Source organism: Saccoglossus kowalevskii, chromosome 21, assembly GCF_978046115.1.
Source record: "Saccoglossus kowalevskii chromosome 21, keSacKowa6.1, whole genome shotgun sequence".
NCBI classification, from domain to species: Eukaryota; Metazoa; Hemichordata; class Enteropneusta; family Harrimaniidae; genus Saccoglossus; species Saccoglossus kowalevskii.
Window position 1 is genome coordinate 5,271,018 of NC_140661.1, and position 19,556 is coordinate 5,290,573.

The window sequence follows — 19,556 nt, forward strand, 5'->3', positions numbered from 1 at the left end:
ATTTTGCAGACGACGTTCACATCTTTTCATTTAACTTTCTCGCATTTCAAAGTGACTTTTGAACGTTTTTGAACGAGCAAATACTTTCGTGAACATGCAGGCAAATAATTCGCCTTCGAAAGCATCATTTCGAATTTTGCTATCACATTCATCATTTTTGGGGCGATTGTCTTCGAAAGCATCGTTTTAATGGCAGATAGTTATGACTAAAGTGATAAATTGATAATACACCACCAAACAACTTCATCACTATACATTGGCATGCATTTGATACTGGTACAGGGCGCAATTCAATATTGGACCAAGCCGCCATTTTTGTGGGCCTACGTGTGTTTTCTGAACATTTTCTCTAAGCTTAATCAATTGAACAATATTTCTAGAAAGTTATTTGAAAACATGTTTTATCTACCAGTTATGTACATTCAGTTTCATCTTGGTAACTGTAGAAAGATGTTATTGTTAGCTAAGGTGTCAAGTAGGTATAAGGATTAATTGATCCATTAAATGTTTTATAATTCAAATTATGTTTGAAAACAGCAAATATGAAGTAGGTCTGAAATTGGAATGAAGGAAATTAACTTTGTATACACTTCATTTTGTTTTTGTACAATAAATTATAGTCGGCTGGTAGCCATTTTTTCCTCACAAATTAGCCAAATTGCAAAATTGAATGTGGGATGCACTGCCACTCTGGATTCTCGTAGAACAGAGTGAGTTCATCCCTGTGGCACTTGACACAGTAATAATGTTTCACCTGTGCGTAAAAGTTTGTTTTGTATTCAAACAGCGCCCTCATAAAGTATCAGTACTGCCTATAGGTTCATGTTCCTATACAACCTGTTCGTGGATAACCTGGTTTCTGGTTTTAAAGACCATGCAGGGCTTATAATAATTAATAATATTAATATTATAATAATCGAATTGCTTTTCATTGGTTTTAAGGATACTACAAAGCCAAATTAGATAGATGTGACTGTGAATATTATCGCAATCACCTTCACTACAAATAGAATTAAAGACTTACATTTACAAGAGCCTGTAATTAAGTAATTAAGTTTGTCAGGTACATTACAGTCATGTTTGCCTGTGGGATAAGACTCTTCCTCCAGTACCCTAAAAAAAATGTGTGGGAAAAGTGAGATACATCACATTAACTTCCACAAACATTTTTTAACTTGTTCTACAAAGGATTTTTCACAAATTGGCAAAGTTGGAATGCAATAATAATCAATATTACCCACAATTCATGAGAAATTTGAGGGAATTGAGAGGAATGCTAAAAATAAAACAAAGCAAACAAATAACACATTTCTTGATATAAGATGTTGTAAGCTAGTTTATTTATTGCAAATTTAGTGATTTATCAGTTAAAGCAAACATACTCTATAAACATCAGCATAGACAATTATGTACTATGTTGATGTGCAGTGTTGATATTAACAATAAATGGTGTTGAACCATCTGACATACCTTATACTTTACAACCATTATGGCAGTATTAAACCAGCAAGGTTAAAGACGCAATATGGATGAAAATATGTATTTTGAGGGCAGCACAGACTTTTAACATGAACTAAACATGTAACTTTTGCTATACACTGTATGCAGAATTTATTCTTTGAAAAACACGATGCATGTGCAGTGACTGAGTTATCGAATGAATACTGTAAAATACTTTACTTTCGCTTGGAAATAATTTTTGCTATTTTCGCAGGAGTGATTCAATGAAAATAAAATTCAGCAAATATACCTTTTTTTCTATATTTTACATTCAACTCGCCAAAAATCAGTGAAAATATATTCCATACAAAACACCCAAAAAGTCTTTTCAGTGAAAATTAATTCTAGCTAAAATAAAGTATTTTACAGTATTCAATTTTGTGCAACAAGAATGGTGTTTTTAGTTCATAATAAACCACAAATAAAAACACCAATATACAGCATTCACCGTATGTATTAATAAGTTTTCTACCATATTGCATGTTTAACCTTGCTGGTTAAATATTGGACTTTTTATATTTTGAACATGCTTGATATAGAGCTATTTTTTTTTTAATGATTAAACTACCCACCTGCCAATTTTGAAAACTCTCCTCATTGTGTTTAAGTGCAACTCACTTCAAAATGTATTTTCAAGATCATGTTATAAATGACCTTTATATAATATAATCTGTAAACATACAACAAAACTATGATTGTATGGTTAGCACATATCTAGATTTCTCCCTGATATCTACAGCATATATGCATCATTGATGGATGGTCTCACTTATTAGCTATTCTACATAATGTAGAGATTAGTTTTGCAACAGAGCAATATCAATCAATTTTATGTGCTGCATGCTGGGAAATCCTCCAAATCTTAGATTTATGACAGCATTTTCAATTGACCAATCAAATGTGACGGCCTTCATTCAATTCTAGGTGCTCGTTGTAGAGGTCTGGTAGATCTCAGAAAGTGAGACTTGTGTTATAAAATGATTAACAGACTCACACCAAAAATGTAATTTAACTTTTTTTCATCAATGAAGTGAGTGCACTATGCAGAACATTTGATTGTTTTCTGTTTCAGAAAATTAATTCAAATGATCTTTTAATTGTATGTTTTTCAAAGTATTATTCAGTAAAGGTGGTGTGGAATTAATAATCTCAATACATAGAATAAAAAACTGTCAAAAAAAATTAAAATTGCATTATTGCATTTTATTTTGGGCTTAGATTTTCATATTGTGGATAATATTTCACTGTTCAGTGCCTAATAAAATTCACTTTCATCTTAATGCTTTCATCATCAATATTTGGTTTCAGTCACATTGTCTCCATGGTGATGTGGTGATTAAACAGACTCTAGAGGGCAGCAGTTCAAAGTCATTATGGAAACGAGAAGAAGTCAATGCTTTGTGTTCAAGTGTTTCAAGAGAGATGTTATGGATGGTTTGTCAATATTTCTAATCAAAAAAATTTAATCATGGGTGATTACAAAACACAAAACTGTACTCTTAAATATAAAACACTATCAACAAAATAATCAATTAACACATTCTACAAGTAATACTGCAACTGACCAGAGGCAATGTTACCATGGCAACTTGTAATTGATCCTATTACGAGTGATGGATGTAGTAACAAATGTTGGTATGCATATAGGCATAGTAAATTCCCCACTAAGATTATTAAAAACAAATTTAAATAAAAACGAGCATTTACAATCAACACAACAAACCCATTCTCTTCATTGTTATAAATATTTATTTTAACAGCAGTTGAAATCAACCAGCCAATATACAGTGTAAGAGCCTGCCATGTTATTTGAAAACGTTTCAAAGTTATTTCATTAGCCAATGGAAACATCTCAGTTCAGTTAGAATATGCAATTATTTTATGATAAATTTGAAGAGAATGGGTTTCAGGAATAGCACAAAAGTTGAAAATTTCAATAAATTTTGTTTTACCTATATTAAATACAAACTAAGTTAATTGTATAAATTATTTTATAACTTTTTATCCATCGTTTATAACTACTGTAAAATATTTTATTTTTATTTAGAAATAAAATTTTCGCTGAAGGAATAATTCAGTGAAAATAAAATCCAGCAAATATACCTTTTGTCCTGTATTTTACATTCACTTGTCAAAAATCAGTGAAAATAAATTCCACACAAAACATCCAAAAGGTTTTTTCAGCAAAAATGAAGTCCAGCTAAAATAAATTATTTTACAGTATTCAGCATATAATGAATGCAATATCGGAGTTGATGTGCAGTTTTTAAATACCATGATAAATTTCTCAAAAACTGTACAGTTTTAACATAAAAAAAAAAAGCTGTTTTATCGTTCCTATAATGTTGAGTTTTTATTTCAATGCACCTCACCTCATCACTAGAGGACGTAGTTTATTGAAATGATATATTTCCGTGCACTGAATTACAAATAAATACAGAATGACAGTTTTGATTTCAACAAAACTGTCGCCAGCATTCTTAAAAGACAATGGTCGTTGCGTCACACATACATGTGATATGGGTCTTATATAAACAAAGTTGGTGACTTTGACTTATGCAGACCAACGAGTCTAAACGGAGATGTCACCAAGTTTTAAGTAGATAATTTCTTTGGTGATTTAAAGGTATCCAAGTCACCAGCAGTAATTACTACATTTCACATCCAGGTCAAAACTCGTACTCGTGATTTAATTAGAAAAGCGCATTGGATTGTGGGAAAATCAATGTTTATCAACATAAATGTCGCACATGTGCGGAGCAACAACTGCCGCCCTTTGACATTAGTTTATATTCTGTCATACTAGTTAGTATTTTTATCGTGCAAATTCTGTGGAAACTGAACTTTGCACCAAGAATGATACAAATAGAAACTAACATTGTTTGCAACTGTTCTTTTGTAGGTAAGGGGTCATCTGTATTAGAAACTCTTGCAGAGATGGGAAAATTGAGGTAGAAAAAATATATTTCATTTTTTTTTTGCTGTTCAATATCAAATGTGATTTTTTGTTATTCATAGTTTATAGTCACTTTCTGTCATAGTCCAAGGATGCAGATTTCTTTCTCCTTCACCAGTTTCTAATGGTCTTCCCTTTATTGAACTGAGAATTCATCACTTCATGAAGTAATCTATTTACAAATGTGAATACAAACAATTTTGTATTTGCAGAGTTGCATTCAGTTGCCATGGTTACCAATACAGATGTGTCTCACCTTGCCCTCATCTACCAGAGGCAACCAATGGCCATTGTGTCATACAAGTTTCGTTCTCATTGAAAAAATTGAAGCAATGTTTGATTGTTTTGCTTTGTATATAACATAGCTAGGGATACCCCTGTCTAAAACATCATAGCTAGGGATACCCCTGTCTAAAACAACATAGCTAGGGATACCCCTGTCTAAAACATCATAGCTAGGGATACCCCTGTCTAAAACAACATAGCTAGGGATGCCACTGTCTAAAACAACATAGCTAGGGATACTCCTGTCTAAAACATCATAGCTAGGGATACCCCTGTCTAAAACAACATAGCTAGGGATGCCACTGTCTAAAACAACATAGCTAGGGATGCCCCTGTCTAAAACATCATAGCTAGAGATACCCCTGTCTAAAACAACATAGCTAGGGATGCCACTGTCTAAAACAACATAGCTACGGATACCCCTGTCTAAAAGAACATAGCTAGGGATACCCCTGTCTAAAACAACATAGCTAGGGATGCCACTGTCTAAAACAACATAGCTATAGATGCCCCTGTCTAAAACATCATAGCTAGGGATACCCCTGTCTAAAACAACATAGCTAGGGATGCCACTGTCTAAAACAACATAGCTATAGATGCCCCTGTCTAAAACATCATAGCTAGGGATATCCCTGTCTAAAACAACATAGCTAGGGATGCCACTGTCTAAAACAACATAGCTACGGATACCCCTGTCTAAAAAAACATAGCTAGGGATACCCCTGTCTAAAACAACATAGCTAGGGATGCCACTGTCTAAAACAACATAGCTATAGATGCCCCTGTCTAAAACATCATAGCTAGGGATACCCCTGTCTAAAACAACATAGCTAGGGATGCCACTGTCTAAAACAACATAGCTAGGGATACCCCTGTCTAAAACAACATAGCTAGGGATGCCACTGTCTAAAACAACATAGCTACGGATACCCATGTCTAAAACAACATAGCTAGGAATACCCCTGTCTAAAACAACATAGCTAGAGATACCCCTGTCTAAAACAACATAGCTAGAGATACCCCTGTCTAAAACATCATAGCTAGAGATACCCCTGTCTAAAACATCATAGCTAGGGATATCCCTGTCTAAAACAACATAGCTAGGGATACCCCTGTCTAAGTACATGTGACACATTAGGAATACATATTTGGCACATGAAAAACAAAGGTGGATTAATTGGACAAAAAAATATCACTTCAACCTTTTTGAATCAACTTGTATTTTCTATTACAACCTAAACTTATGAAATATTGTTTTAAAAATGGTGATCAAGATACTAAAGAATTATACCCACTCAGTGCAAAATTAATTAATTAACAATAAAAATAAAAAACAAACAAAAAACACAAAAATGTGATAATCGATGAGAAATATTATGCTTTCAAAGAGTTACATGTAAATGTTCTTACATGTCCTCACACTGGGTGTATATGCTGTATCTTTGATGAAATTTATCAGCCAATTAAAGCCCACCTAGCTGAAATCATGATACTAATCTGTGCAATCCACTGACCTCTAAATTTATATTTTTAAAATTAGACATCGCTATGTTCATATTCACAGTCAATTAATTAGAGTATTTAAAGGGAAACCTGGTTATGATACCAAAGTCCTGATCATGATTTTTTGGTGATCTGAGTAATTATGATAAACGAGACATATCTGTGAAAGCCCTTAATTAATTCAAGATAGTATATGTGCACATTAATCAAAAATTGCTTTTATTGGGCATTTTAATGAATCATTAAAATATGACTTATTTTGACCAATGACACACCTCTGTCATTTTAATACATAAGAGCATCGAGTGTAACCTCTCCCAAAGGAATATAAAGAGATTTCAAACAAAGTACAGATATATTGCATTCAATGTTTCCCATCCTCTGGAAGTATGGGGGTATTGTACTTTCTCCCTCATCTGGAAATATAGATATATTTAATTTATTCCTCCCATGGATATTGAGTTCAATGTTGCTCTTCCCCTAGAAACATAGGATTATTGTAATTATTGCAAACCCATACCCATAGAGATACACTAAAAATCTGTAAAACATGCATTTTTATCTAGCATAATATTTTAGCTAATTTTACTAATCTGTGATTTTTCTGATTCAAAATGTAATCAATTTAAAATAAAGTGTAATCACACAATAAGATTGTTGGCACTTTAGTTAAATTAAGATTCTCTTAATAAATGCATTGAATCAAATTCGCTAACATTTCAATGTGTTTTACCAAAGTAGGCCAAAATAAATTGTAAAACCAACCCAAAAGATGTTTGGATTATAAATGTATTCAAAATGTCTGTTTCTTTTCTTCCCATTGACCTGTTAACATCTACACAAATTAAAATATAAACATCTGGCTTGTATATCACATTTGTGGCTGGCAGTATATAATAATAAAAAAAACATCTATAAGATGCAGCAATCCCACAATGCATTGCTCCATTCTGAACTAGTACAAACATGTCAAGTTTACAATAAACAGTTCCACATTTCTCCAAGTGCAGAAATATGCCAATCATGAGGACAGTTAAAATAGATGAATAAACCTACAAATTTCAGGGATAAGTTGCCCCAGTCATCTGTTCCATTATTTGCCACAAGCGACGACGAGTTTTAATATCGTATGAAATACTTGCTGACGACGTGTCCTGGAGTTGAACGAAGTATTTCCCCGTTACACCGGTGAATTTTGGATCGGTGGCAAGGTAGAATTCGTTGTCAGCTTGTTCAATTGGAATGCCAATCGGTCCGTAAGACTTCATCAACATGTTAGTGTTAACAGTTCCCGGATCGCAGCAGTTGACGATTATCCCCAAAGGCCGTAGACGATCACTGAGTTCGTAGCTAAACACTATATCGCATAGTTTAGATAATCCATATGCAGCAAAGCCGCTATAATCCCGTTCGAATTGTAGATTGGAAAAATCTATGTTATAAGCCTGTGTCATTGAACTGACAATTAATATGCGACTGTCGACACGACCTTTTGGAATGAGGTCAAGCAACAGAGAAGTCAGTAAAAATGGGGCTAGCACATTAACAGCGAGCGTCATTTCGTAGCCTTCCTGTGACAGAATTCGTTGGTTCTCCCAAACCCCGGCATTGTTGATAAGCACATCAATTCTACTATGTCGCTCGTGTACCTCTCTCGACATCTGTCGTATGTGGTCCAGAGATGAAAAGTCAGCCGTAAAAAGCTCTATATTTGGGTTACCGGTAGCAGTTTTGAGTTCTTCCACCACTTTTTCGCCTTTTGCTCGATTACGCCCGTGCACTAAGACAGTACCACCAGCCTGGGCCAGACGCAGTGCAGTATGCTTGCCTATTCCATCAGTCGACCCAGTAATCAAGTAAACGCGGCCTGACAACGACATTTTCGGAGAGCGAGGCGACGAAACACCGATACCAAATAATAAAGCATAACAGTTCAGGAAGCCATATTTTTGATCTATTTGTTTGCGGTCTTTTCTCCACATGCCAGGGAAGGGCGGCTTATTGACCTTTGGCCGACCTATCAGAAAAAGGGTTGGGCAAAGGTCGGCTGAGTGCGTGCCCTCACATGAATTTACTGTATTTCCTTGCATTTTCGTATTTATTTAACACAGACAATTATCATATTTTGCACATAAAAAATATTCACTGTTTTGTTTGCTCGTTAAAAGTTGTATGATAAAAAAAATAATTTTTAAAAGATCATCAGTTAAAAATTAAACCAGTACCTTTTTATTTAATATACTAATATATCACAAAAAAATGTATATTCTAGAACACATTTCAGACTGAAATAGAAACCGGAATATTTATCATGTTTGTAGTGGCAGACAAAAAATATTAATTTCAATATTACAGCAGTAATACATTAGTATCTCTAAATCATCCATGTTTTTAAGAAATAAATTATATTATAATTACACTGAATTTTATGAAGGCATGAATATGTTTTATGGAAATTTATAAAATATTTTTAAAATGTTCATTAATACGCATTCATTAGCTATATAAGCCATTTTAATGGTAACACCCATTACCCATGATTCTTTGCAGGTTCCCTTTCATGCATCTGCTAAACACACTGTGTCTGGTAAAATTGTCATTTAAAATTTTATATTAAAAACATTCATGCCTTCCTCAATTTAAAGAAAAATTTAGATTCATCATTGGCGCATTTTGTATTCAAGGTAACTTATTTAGTCTTAGGTTTTAATGCTTCCTTTAATATATTAAATTCCATTGAGCAATTGTTTCTGATTTTACAATGTTATTGTGAAATTTTTTTTTTTGACTATCAGGAGTGTGTATATTCTTTGTGATGCCAAGTAGTTTTTTTTTTTATTTCCAAGTTTCTAATAATCGACCCTAATTTTCATCAAGCTGACTCTAAACAGGACTATTAAATGAAAAGTGTAGACTTACATCCAGTCTTTTGTTTTTTGGTGTTTTTTCAATAAAAAAAAATATTATGGTGCAACCCAGGTTACCGCAAAAGCCAGGTTACCGTGAAACAAATTGTTTCATGGTAACCTTGTATTTTCCATTTATACACTCACATCATATTTTAGTGAAAAAACACCACAAAATGTATACAAGTCTAATAGAAAGTGATGTAAGTGGCTAAAGGTGAAAGATTAAGAAAATGATGCAGACAAGACAAAACTATTCAGTGTTGTGTTTAGCTATCAACTCGGTGACAATCTTTGACCTTTCAGTACCATTAATTTCTGTCACAAGTCTAAGGGAAATTAAAACAGTTTTTGAAATTAGCAGATGTAAAAAGTTAGGATGGGGAGAATATGGGTATTGGGGTACTAATAATGCAATGTGATTGGCTTATAGCATACCTACAAAAACAGCAGATATGCCTTAACTATAATTTCTCATCTCACCCCCCAATATAAAGTCAATTCACTTAAAAAATTATTAAAAATACATAAAAGTGAGTATTTCCCCCAAGGCAACATATAATGTCTTAAACGCATGTACCAGTATACAGATTACATCTCAACTCAACTCACAAAGGTGTTCCATTCCTTGCAATTCATTATTTAAATTCTGCCCCCCCCCCCCACCAGAATTCATGGTCTGTCCCTAATGAGGTCTAGAACATCAAGTAACAAAACACATTCACACAGCAAACATTTCTCCCCTTAATTATTTTATTCCATATTTTTTTTTTAAATTGTAGAGAAATTGCAGTAAAATTACAGTAAAACAATGAATAAAACAATGTATAATAATTGAACCATGATTTTTATAATATCAGAAATACATTATCTAAGATTAAACCAGCAACTAAATCGGTCTTCAATACAATACATCTCAGTTTGTTAATTTAGCATGAAATGTTGGTGCCAGTCTGCTCTCACTTAACTCAGACTTATCATCAATGATACATTTAGTGGCAGTTGCTCTTAAACAACCTTTGACCAGCAACCCAGGTGACAGATTTGATCTGTTTACACAATTGAAATAAAAATCACTTTAATAGGTGGGGGGTAACATTTCTGAAATTCGTTAACCATGTCAGTACTGGATGGTGTTCATGCTAACATGGTTTGCTGGTTTTAGCAATTAAATGGATGGAGAAATGTCAACTCGATCACTGACAACCATCAAACAAAACTCCTGATAGCAACGTAACATCATATTTTTAGATGAAGCCCCAATACATGTAGTTGTAAACCTACTGAAAGTGCACAAACCACATGTGACTCTAAAATTATACCGGTAGTAGGTAGGTTGCAGGCAGCAACAAATAAAACTCAATATAACTGAATATCTGATTGTCCTCTTTGGGTAAGTTTGCTGTTTTTGTTTTTCTTTATCTGTGTTGTATAATTTGTTTCCATGAATATTTTTTTTCTGTGATTATTCATGTAAATTTTTTTTTTAGCAATTAATTTTTTGGCGGAAATTTGTTTTACAAAATCTACCCACAAGTTTAGAATGGTCAACTCCATAGTGATTAAAGCCACATATCCACCAACCAGAAATAAGATGACAAGTCTAATGAGAGTAATTGTGATAAAGCTAAGAACTGGATTTGTCTTTCAACATAAAATATTAGTTTCATTCGATGAAATATTGCACTTTTGGGGGGCCATATACATGATATGGAAAATAAATAATATATAATTGATTTAAAGAAGTCAGGTGATACAGTGAACATGCAATGCATCCTGGGATACATATGAAAATAGGACACATGTGTGCTATTGTACACATCGTTCATTATATACAATTAATTATTCATTGCAAAGACAATATTAATGTTAATTAATAACGATAAATCTTGCATAAACCTAATTTATTACACCCAGTAATATTATTTTTGGTTTAAAAAAATGTATTTGTCTATTATCGGTAGTAGGACATGCACTCTCACATAAATACTAAATTTTTCTACAATCAAAATAATTTAAATATTGAGTATGGAGCAAATATACATATACATTTATATTCACTTCTATTGGGGATGTGCTTTTAATACTGCAAATATAATTTTAATAACAATATTTCCACAAGTTCTTTATATATTTTATATAGAAAGAGAGAGTCAATAACCAGCTGTTACAATATAGATTGTTGAACTCAGGTCAGGTCAGGTCAGGTCAAATTAATACAATGTATATAATATATTCCATAATTAAATTGACTACACCACTTAACCCGCATATACAAGATACCAGCAAATTTTTAATTCTAAAACGGTAAAGGTATGGTCTTTAGTAGCTCATTTTGCAGCTACTAAAATCATTCTAAAAACATTCTAAGGTTATTCTATGTTTGAGAATACATGAACTACACTGCTTTGTTATTATACAAAAGAACAGCTCACTAATATAAGAAAATATCATTTTTTTTAAATATTTAAAAACAAATGATATTTCACCTAAATTTAGCTGCTAGTAAATCCAGGATGCAGTCAAATGCAATAAAATTACATTTTTCATAATTAATTCATATAATACAGTACAGAAATTAAAATCCACTTTTCGAGTTAAACCATGGAATTTTCTAACAGTGAAAAATTCACAGCAAATTGTGAATATTCCTAGTGCCCAAAGTGAAAAGTGAATAACACTTTTACTACGAAGGATACATGGATACAGCTACAAATCTAAATACAAACTAGGGTAATTATGTAATATGACCCCCAGGAGGTCACTCATCCTGGTACTTTTGGTTAGCAATAAACTAGAACACTACATTCAAAATAAATTCTTCAATGTATAAAAGAATCAATTTGATAAGAAAGTCAAATGCGAGAAAGTACCAGGATGTGTGACCTTAATTAGGTCGTATAATAACTTATCATGAACATATCTAATCAAGTGCTGGTTATTTCTCTATATATCCTGTACGTCTAATTAACAAGGGACAGACCAATAACTTATCATGAACATATCTAATCAAGTGCTGGTTATTTCTCTATATATCCTGTACGTCTAATTAACAAGGGACAGGCCAATGAAATAAGGGACATTACAAAATCATTCTTGGACGGGGTTGGGTAAATAAATTTAATGGACAAATGTTATATCATATGCAGTAGTAAACATTGCTACAATGCTGTAAATGTAGGTAGGAAGGAGAAATCATTGACAATAGAGTAGATATGTGTTTGTAAGCTACTACCTGATTGGACAATGAAATATACATGAAGAACTTAAAAATGATATGATTGGTTCCTTAAGTCTTGTAAAGAATTTCATTTTGAAATGCATGTTTCCATGATTAGAAGTAATTCTTTGTTATGATAAGAAAACATGGCTTGACGTAATTATGTTTTAGTTTGCATAAAAACTGTTTAAACAAATTGGCGATCACAATCTCAGTGATTGGATAAAATATCCACAATTGAATACATTGTATCAAAATCATAGTAAATGCAATTCAGGGTAGCACTGTATATACAGTGAATAGAACAATGGATTCATGTTACAGGGACTGAGGAGAGCTTGGTAAATTCAACTACAGGGTGCATGCATCAATGGGCCTTAAACACAAATGGTTGCTGTGGTTACGTCAAGGTTTTGTTGAGAGCAAAAGAACATGTTTTTTCCCCCTAAATAGTGTTCCATCATAACATCTGTAAAATTTGTATTAGAAGCAGAGACCACTCAATTGGCACAATGCAAGAGAAAGAATGTGTCTTTTATTGGAGCATCTACACATATGAGAAATGATGAATTTTTAGTTTTCAATTGTCCTAAAAAAAGTGGTTGTGGCTTCTAACTGTGGTATTTGAAACATTGGCTGTAATGACAAGAAAAAATGGGACAATATTTGAGGGGGAAAAAAAGAGTCATGTTTCTCTCAAGATCTACGTGATCTTGGTGATCTTTTTTGTTGAAGGTTTACTCCACAGAATGCACAAACATGAATAAGGATTTCATCAGAATGGCTAGTGATATATTGTTATAATGCATGTATCACCAGATGCTGTTATCCAATCACTGAAAAGACCCAGGTGATAAAAGATACTAATATGCTAATTATTCAACACCTGGCTGTGTTGGCATAGTAATTCAAAACAGGCCAAAATTACTAATTTTTAATAATCTATATTTAATATTTAACTAAACCTTAATTGAAGATAAATATAATATGGAAGACGTTCTTGAAAGTTATTGCTAACAGAGATCTAATAATATTAAACTTAATCAAATTAGTTTCACCTGCATATATAAAATAATATTAGCAAATCATAGTTGTTTTCAAGATGGCGATTTCTTTTTGAAACACTTCTATTGATTGGACAATAATGAGTACAACTGACCAATGACAAAGAAGGTTGTTTCAAGCATTGTATCTGACCAATCAGCATGGTGGACACATCAAACAATTAAATCAGTCATGATACAACTTGATAATCTGTACCACTTAACCTTTCACCCTCAAGCCTGTACTGCTTTAACAACCTATATTTATGCAAAAATTGCCTGCAATTTAATCGGCTGAGATTTTAAATGAAAAAAATTATTGAAGCAATATTTCAGCAAAAAATATTTTCAGAAATCACATTCTGTGATTATTGTTGCTTGACCTTCTTCTTTCTTCTGCGGATACAGACAACAGCAACAATGACAACTACAGCACCAATGACGAGAGATGTTCCAACACCAAGCTTCTTTTGAGTGTCTTTATCTTCAAGTAATTCCTAAAGTGAATAAAAATAAATAAATAAAAATGTTTAGTGATAACTTCAGTGTTACATGGAACATTAAATAAATGTCTCTTTCAAGTTTATACCAAGAAAAAAAAGACGTGTTGGTTAAAATCGTGCATGTCACAGCTGTTTTTTAAGTTTTTAATAATCTAATTTAAGCGTCAGACGAAAGTAAAAACGCAAGCTATGGGACTTCCGTCACAAGACTTCAGGCTGCAAAAGCCATATGCAGTCCATAAAGGTTTTACCATATACCTTATAGGTGTAATTATAATTTTACCATGGCGTGACCTCAAACACAACAACATAATTTAGAATGACCTGTTTTGTTTTGATTGATGAAAGCCAGGCGTGATACAGAAAATTATTGCTCTGATGTGAGGGCGCACTTCCCAAAGAGTTTCGAGGCTGGGCAATACAAAGTATATGATAATGACACTTTTGTTTAAGTTCAGGGATTGAAATAGAATTGTTTTCCCTGCATGCATAGTGTGCATGTTGAATTTAAAATTTACCTAAACTAACTTGTTGTGAAATGCATTACTTTTAAAGTTTAAATAAAATTTACGGGTTCTCGATTGATGCGATCACGAAAGAATTGGTTTATTTTTAGTTGTTTCACAATGTTAGTTAAACTTAATTTAGGCTTAATGAATATAATGAAAAAATGTTGTTTCTACATGCACAGCGTGCACATTATATTTTGAGTTTGTGCATAGTGCAGTGTGCACAAGGGTATTTAGATTCCTGAAGTTCCACATAAATAATATATATAGTATCTAAAGCATCAAGTCATGACATTACAAAGTCATTTTTGGTTAATAGAAAACTAAAATTAGTCAGCCATTGCGATAAATCAATGGTATGTCAGGGACATGGCCTTAGAGCTTGTTTAAAACTGATCTGAAAAAAACGTTATGGTCCCACAATATAAATACATATATATATGTTCAATGTATGTAGCAAGATGGAAAATAGCTGTCTATGTAAAACTGAGATCTTGATTCATAATGGCAGAAATGCTTGATTTTGAAGCCACCATTCAGCCATCATGAATCAAATTGTGCATCAAGGTCCTATGATGTCCAATGTTTATACCAAGTTTGAACAAAATCCATCCATACTTGACTAAGATCTGGTTCCAAAAAAAAAATAAATGTGCATATAATATACGGGTATATGAAGTTTGAAAATGATTTGTCCAGGCATGTCAGAAAACAAAACAAATGGACTAACATATGTGTATGTGTGAAGTTTGAATGTGATCAGTCTAGGCATGTTGAAGATACAGATGGAGATGCTCGCATGCACAAAACACACAAGTTTTTGTTTTGGACTTCATCCAAACAAGAACATATACACTGTATTTTTAAATTATCATACGTGACTATAAAAAATATATATGTACAAAACAAAACAAAATATTAAAAAAATATTCAAAATAAAAAGCACTTAAAAGACAATTTTAAAATTAAAATTTCCAATTAACACTTGCCCAATATTTTTACAAGATGGAGGTCTCTGCAGGATTTTGAAACACTTTCATTGATAATGGGCTAATAATGGGAATGAAAAAAAATTCCCACTTCGGAGCCTTAATTTTAAATTTTTTTTTTTCAACAATTTATAACTTGCTAAGTACACTCAGTTGACCTCACCTTAGCTTTCCTGGCTCCCTCCTTCAGCTTTTCACGTGCCTTGGCTGCGCTCTCTTTTAGCGAGGCACTCGCCTGAGCTGCACTCTCCTTAATTTTTTCTTGAGCTTTTCGAGCACCTTCCGTTAGTTTAGTCTTGGCATCAGTTGCAAACTGTTTTGCTCCATCAGCAACACTTTCAGCAAGTCTATCACTGCAATTAATAATAATCTCATGTCATTTACAATAAAACTGTCTCCTTTAAAAATATTATTCGTACCATTATTATCATTTTTTCCATTTTTTATTTATAATATTTGGATATTTAATTGACTGCTATAATGTACTTGAATACTAATACTACCTAATATTTATTTTAATTGTTATGCAAAATAAATACTCAGGATAACCCCCCCCTCCCCTCCCATTTCTAATATCTGTATATTTATACGAGGAAAAGTACAATGAATACAATTACACAATATAGTAAAGTTGGTAAAACTATTCCCAAGTCTGCTGCCCTCACAGTTGAAAAATATGATTCAAATTGGTTCTGGATTCACTACATGCGAATGAGTAGAACTGCTTAAATCCAAGGGATCTCACGTCATCTGCTGTACAACCTAAGTTAATACTGCTATATCATAAGCATACACCATTACGTGTAAAAGGTGTCAATTACAATTATGGACTGCAGTTTACTAGATGTTTTTCTGTGTTCTTCATAGAATTTCAATACAGGATCAGACTTTTTACGGCAATGGCTATTGAGTGAATGACAAACAATATATATACAGGAAATAATTGTTTTTTATCATTTTATAAATGTACTATTCTTTTCTATAACATGTATTTATTCTCACTATCATGGAAAATGGTTGACCAGACTCAACAGTAAAAATTAACACTTTGTATCCATATGGAGATGGTGAACCACTATCTGTATCCATATGGAGATTGTGAACCACTATCTGTATTCATATGGAGATTGTGAACCACTATCTGTATTCATATGGAGATTGTGAACCACTGTCTGTATTCATATGGAGATTGTGAACCACTGTCTGTGTTCATATGGAGATTGTGAACCACTACCTGTATTCATATGGAGATTGTGAACCACTATCTGTATTCATATGGAGATTGTGAACCACTATCTGTATTCATATGGAGATTGTGAACCACTATCTGTATTCATATGGAGATTGTGAACCACTATCTGTATTCATATGGGAGATTGTGACCCACTATCTGTATTCATATGGGAGATTGTGAACCACTATCTGTATCCATATGGGAGATTGTAAACCACTATCTGTATTCATATGGAGATTGTGAACCACTGTCTGTATTCATATTGAGATTATAAACCACTGTCTGTATCCATATGGGAGATTGTGAACCACTGTATCCATATGGAGATTGTAAACCACTATCTGTATTCATATGGAGATTGTAAACCACTATCTGTATTCATATGGAGATTGTGAACCACTATCTGTATTCATATGGAGATTGTGAACCACTATCTGTATCCATATGGAGATTGTGAACCACTATCTGTATTCATATGGGAGATTGTGAACCACTGTCTGTATTCATATGGAGATTGTGAACCACTATCTGTATCCATATGGAGATTGTGAACCACTATCTGTATTCATATGGGAGATTGTGAACCACTGTCTGTATTCATATGGAGATTGTGAACCACTGTCTGTATTCATATGGAGATTGTAAACCACTGTCTGTATTCATATGGAGATTGTAAACCACTGTCTGTATTCACATGGGAGATTGTGAACCATTGTCTGTATTCATATGGAGATTGTAAACCACTGTCTGTATTCATATGGAGATTGTAAACCACTATCTGTATTCATATGGAGATTATAAACCACTGTCTGTATTCATATGGAGATTGTGAACCACTACCTGTATTCATATGGAGATTGTGAACTACTATCTGTATTCACATGGAGATTGTGAACCACTATCTGTATTCATATGGAGATTGTAAACCACTGTCTGTATTCATATGGAGATTGTAAATCACTGTCTGTATTCATATGGAGATTGTAAACCACTGTCTGTATTCATATGGAGATTGTGAACCACTATCTGTATTCATATGGAGATTGTGAACCACTATCTGTATTCATATAGAGATTGTGAACCACTATCTGTAACTATATGGGAGATTGTGAACCACTGTCTGTATTCATATGGAGATTGTAAACCACTATCTGTATTCATATGGAGATGGTGAACCACTGTCTGTATTCATATGGAGATTTTGAACCACTATCTGTATCTATATGGGAGATTGTGAACCACTATCTGTATTCATATGGAGATTGTAAACCACTGTCTCTATTCACATGGGAGATTGTGAACCACTATCTGTATTCATATGGAGATTGTGAACCACTATCTGTATTCATATGGGAGATTGTGACCCACTATCTGTATTTATATGGGAGATTGTGAACCACTATCTGTATCCATATGGGAGATTGTAAACCACTATCTGTATTCATATGGAGATTGTGAACCACTGTCTGTATTCATATTGAGATTATAAACCACTGTCTGTATCCATATGGGAGATTGTGAACCACTGTATCCATATGGAGATTGTAAACCACTATCTGTATTCATATGGAGATTGTAAACCACTATCTGTATTCATATGGAGATTGTGAACCACTATCTGTATTCATATGGAGATTGTGAACCACTATCTGTATCCATATGGAGATTGTGAACCACTATCTGTATTCATATGGGAGATTGTGAACCACTGTCTGTATTCATATGGAGATTGTGAACCACTATCTGTATTCATATGGAGATTGTGAACCACTATCTGTATTCATATGGGAGATTGTGACCCACTATCTGTATTCATATGGGAGATTGTGAACCACTATCTGTATCCATATGGGAGATTGTAAACCACTATCTGTATTCATATGGAGATTGTGAACCACTGTCTGTATTCATATTGAGATTATAAACCACTGTCTGTATCCATATGGGAGATTGTGAACCACTGTATCCATATGGAGATTGTAAACCACTATCTGTATTCATATGGAGATTGTAAACCACTATCTGTATTCATATGGAGATTGTGAACCACTATCTGTATTCATATGGAGATTGTGAACCACTATCTGTATCCATATGGAGATTGTGAACCACTATCTGTATTCATATGGGAGATTGTGAACCACTGTCTGTATTCATATGGAGATTGTGAACCACTATCTGTATTCATATAGAGATTGTGAACCACTATCTGTATCTATATGGGAGATTGTGAACCACTGTCTGTATTCATATGGAGATTGTAAACCACTATCTGTATTCATATGGAGATGGTGAACCACTGTCTGTATTTATATGGAGATTTTGAACCACTATCTGTATCTATATGGGAGATTGTGAACCACTATCTGTATTCATATGGAGATTGTAAACCACTGTCTCTATTCACATGGGAGATTGTGAACCACTGTCTGTATTCATATGGAGATTGTAAACCACTGTCTGTATTCATATGGAGATTGTAAACCACTATCTTTATTCATATGGAGATTATAAACCACTGTCTGTATTCAAATTGAGATTGTGAACCACTATCTGTATTCATATGGAGATGGTGAACCACTGTCTGTATTCATATGGAGATTGTAAACCACTATCTGTATTCACATAGAGATTGTAATCAACTATCTGTATTCATATGGAGATTGTGAACCACTGTCTGTATTCATATGGAGATGGTGAATCACTGTCTGTATTCATATGGAGATTGTGAACCACTGTCTGTATTCATATGGAGATTGTAAACCACTGTCTGTATTCATATGGAGATTGTAAACCACTGTCTGTATTCACATGGGAGATTGTGAACCACTGTCTGTATTCATATGGAGATTGTAAACCACTGTCTGTATTCATATGGAGATTGTAAACCACTATCTGTATTCATATG

At 33.3% G+C, this 19,556-nt stretch overlaps 2 protein-coding genes across 3 annotated transcripts in view; both read right to left on the bottom strand.

Moving 5' to 3' along the window:
* Window positions 1-1,308: 1,308 nt before the first annotated feature.
* LOC100371441 (retinol dehydrogenase 13-like) lies at window positions 1,309-8,228 on the bottom strand. The gene is made up of 2 exons (XM_002742179.4): window positions 7,301-8,228; window positions 1,309-4,628 (listed from the first exon to the last, which is right to left on the bottom strand). Exon 1 carries the CDS (start codon window positions 8,224-8,226, stop codon window positions 7,306-7,308), a length of 921 nt encoding a protein of 306 aa, XP_002742225.2. The 5' UTR covers window positions 8,227-8,228; the 3' UTR covers window positions 1,309-4,628; window positions 7,301-7,305.
* Window positions 8,229-9,885: 1,657 nt separating this feature from the next.
* Window positions 9,886-19,556, bottom strand: part of LOC102803488 (uncharacterized) — a 50,682-nt gene continuing 41,011 nt past the window's right edge. For both annotated transcript variants that reach the window (XM_085495173.1, XM_085495175.1), the window contains exons 7-8: window positions 15,578-15,767; window positions 9,886-13,910 (exon numbers count right to left, since the gene is read on the bottom strand). In XM_085495173.1, the coding sequence (XP_085351299.1) occupies window positions 13,782-13,910; window positions 15,578-15,767 (319 nt within the window). In that variant the 3' untranslated portion in view covers window positions 9,886-13,781. The remainder of the gene's footprint in view (window positions 13,911-15,577; window positions 15,768-19,556) is intronic.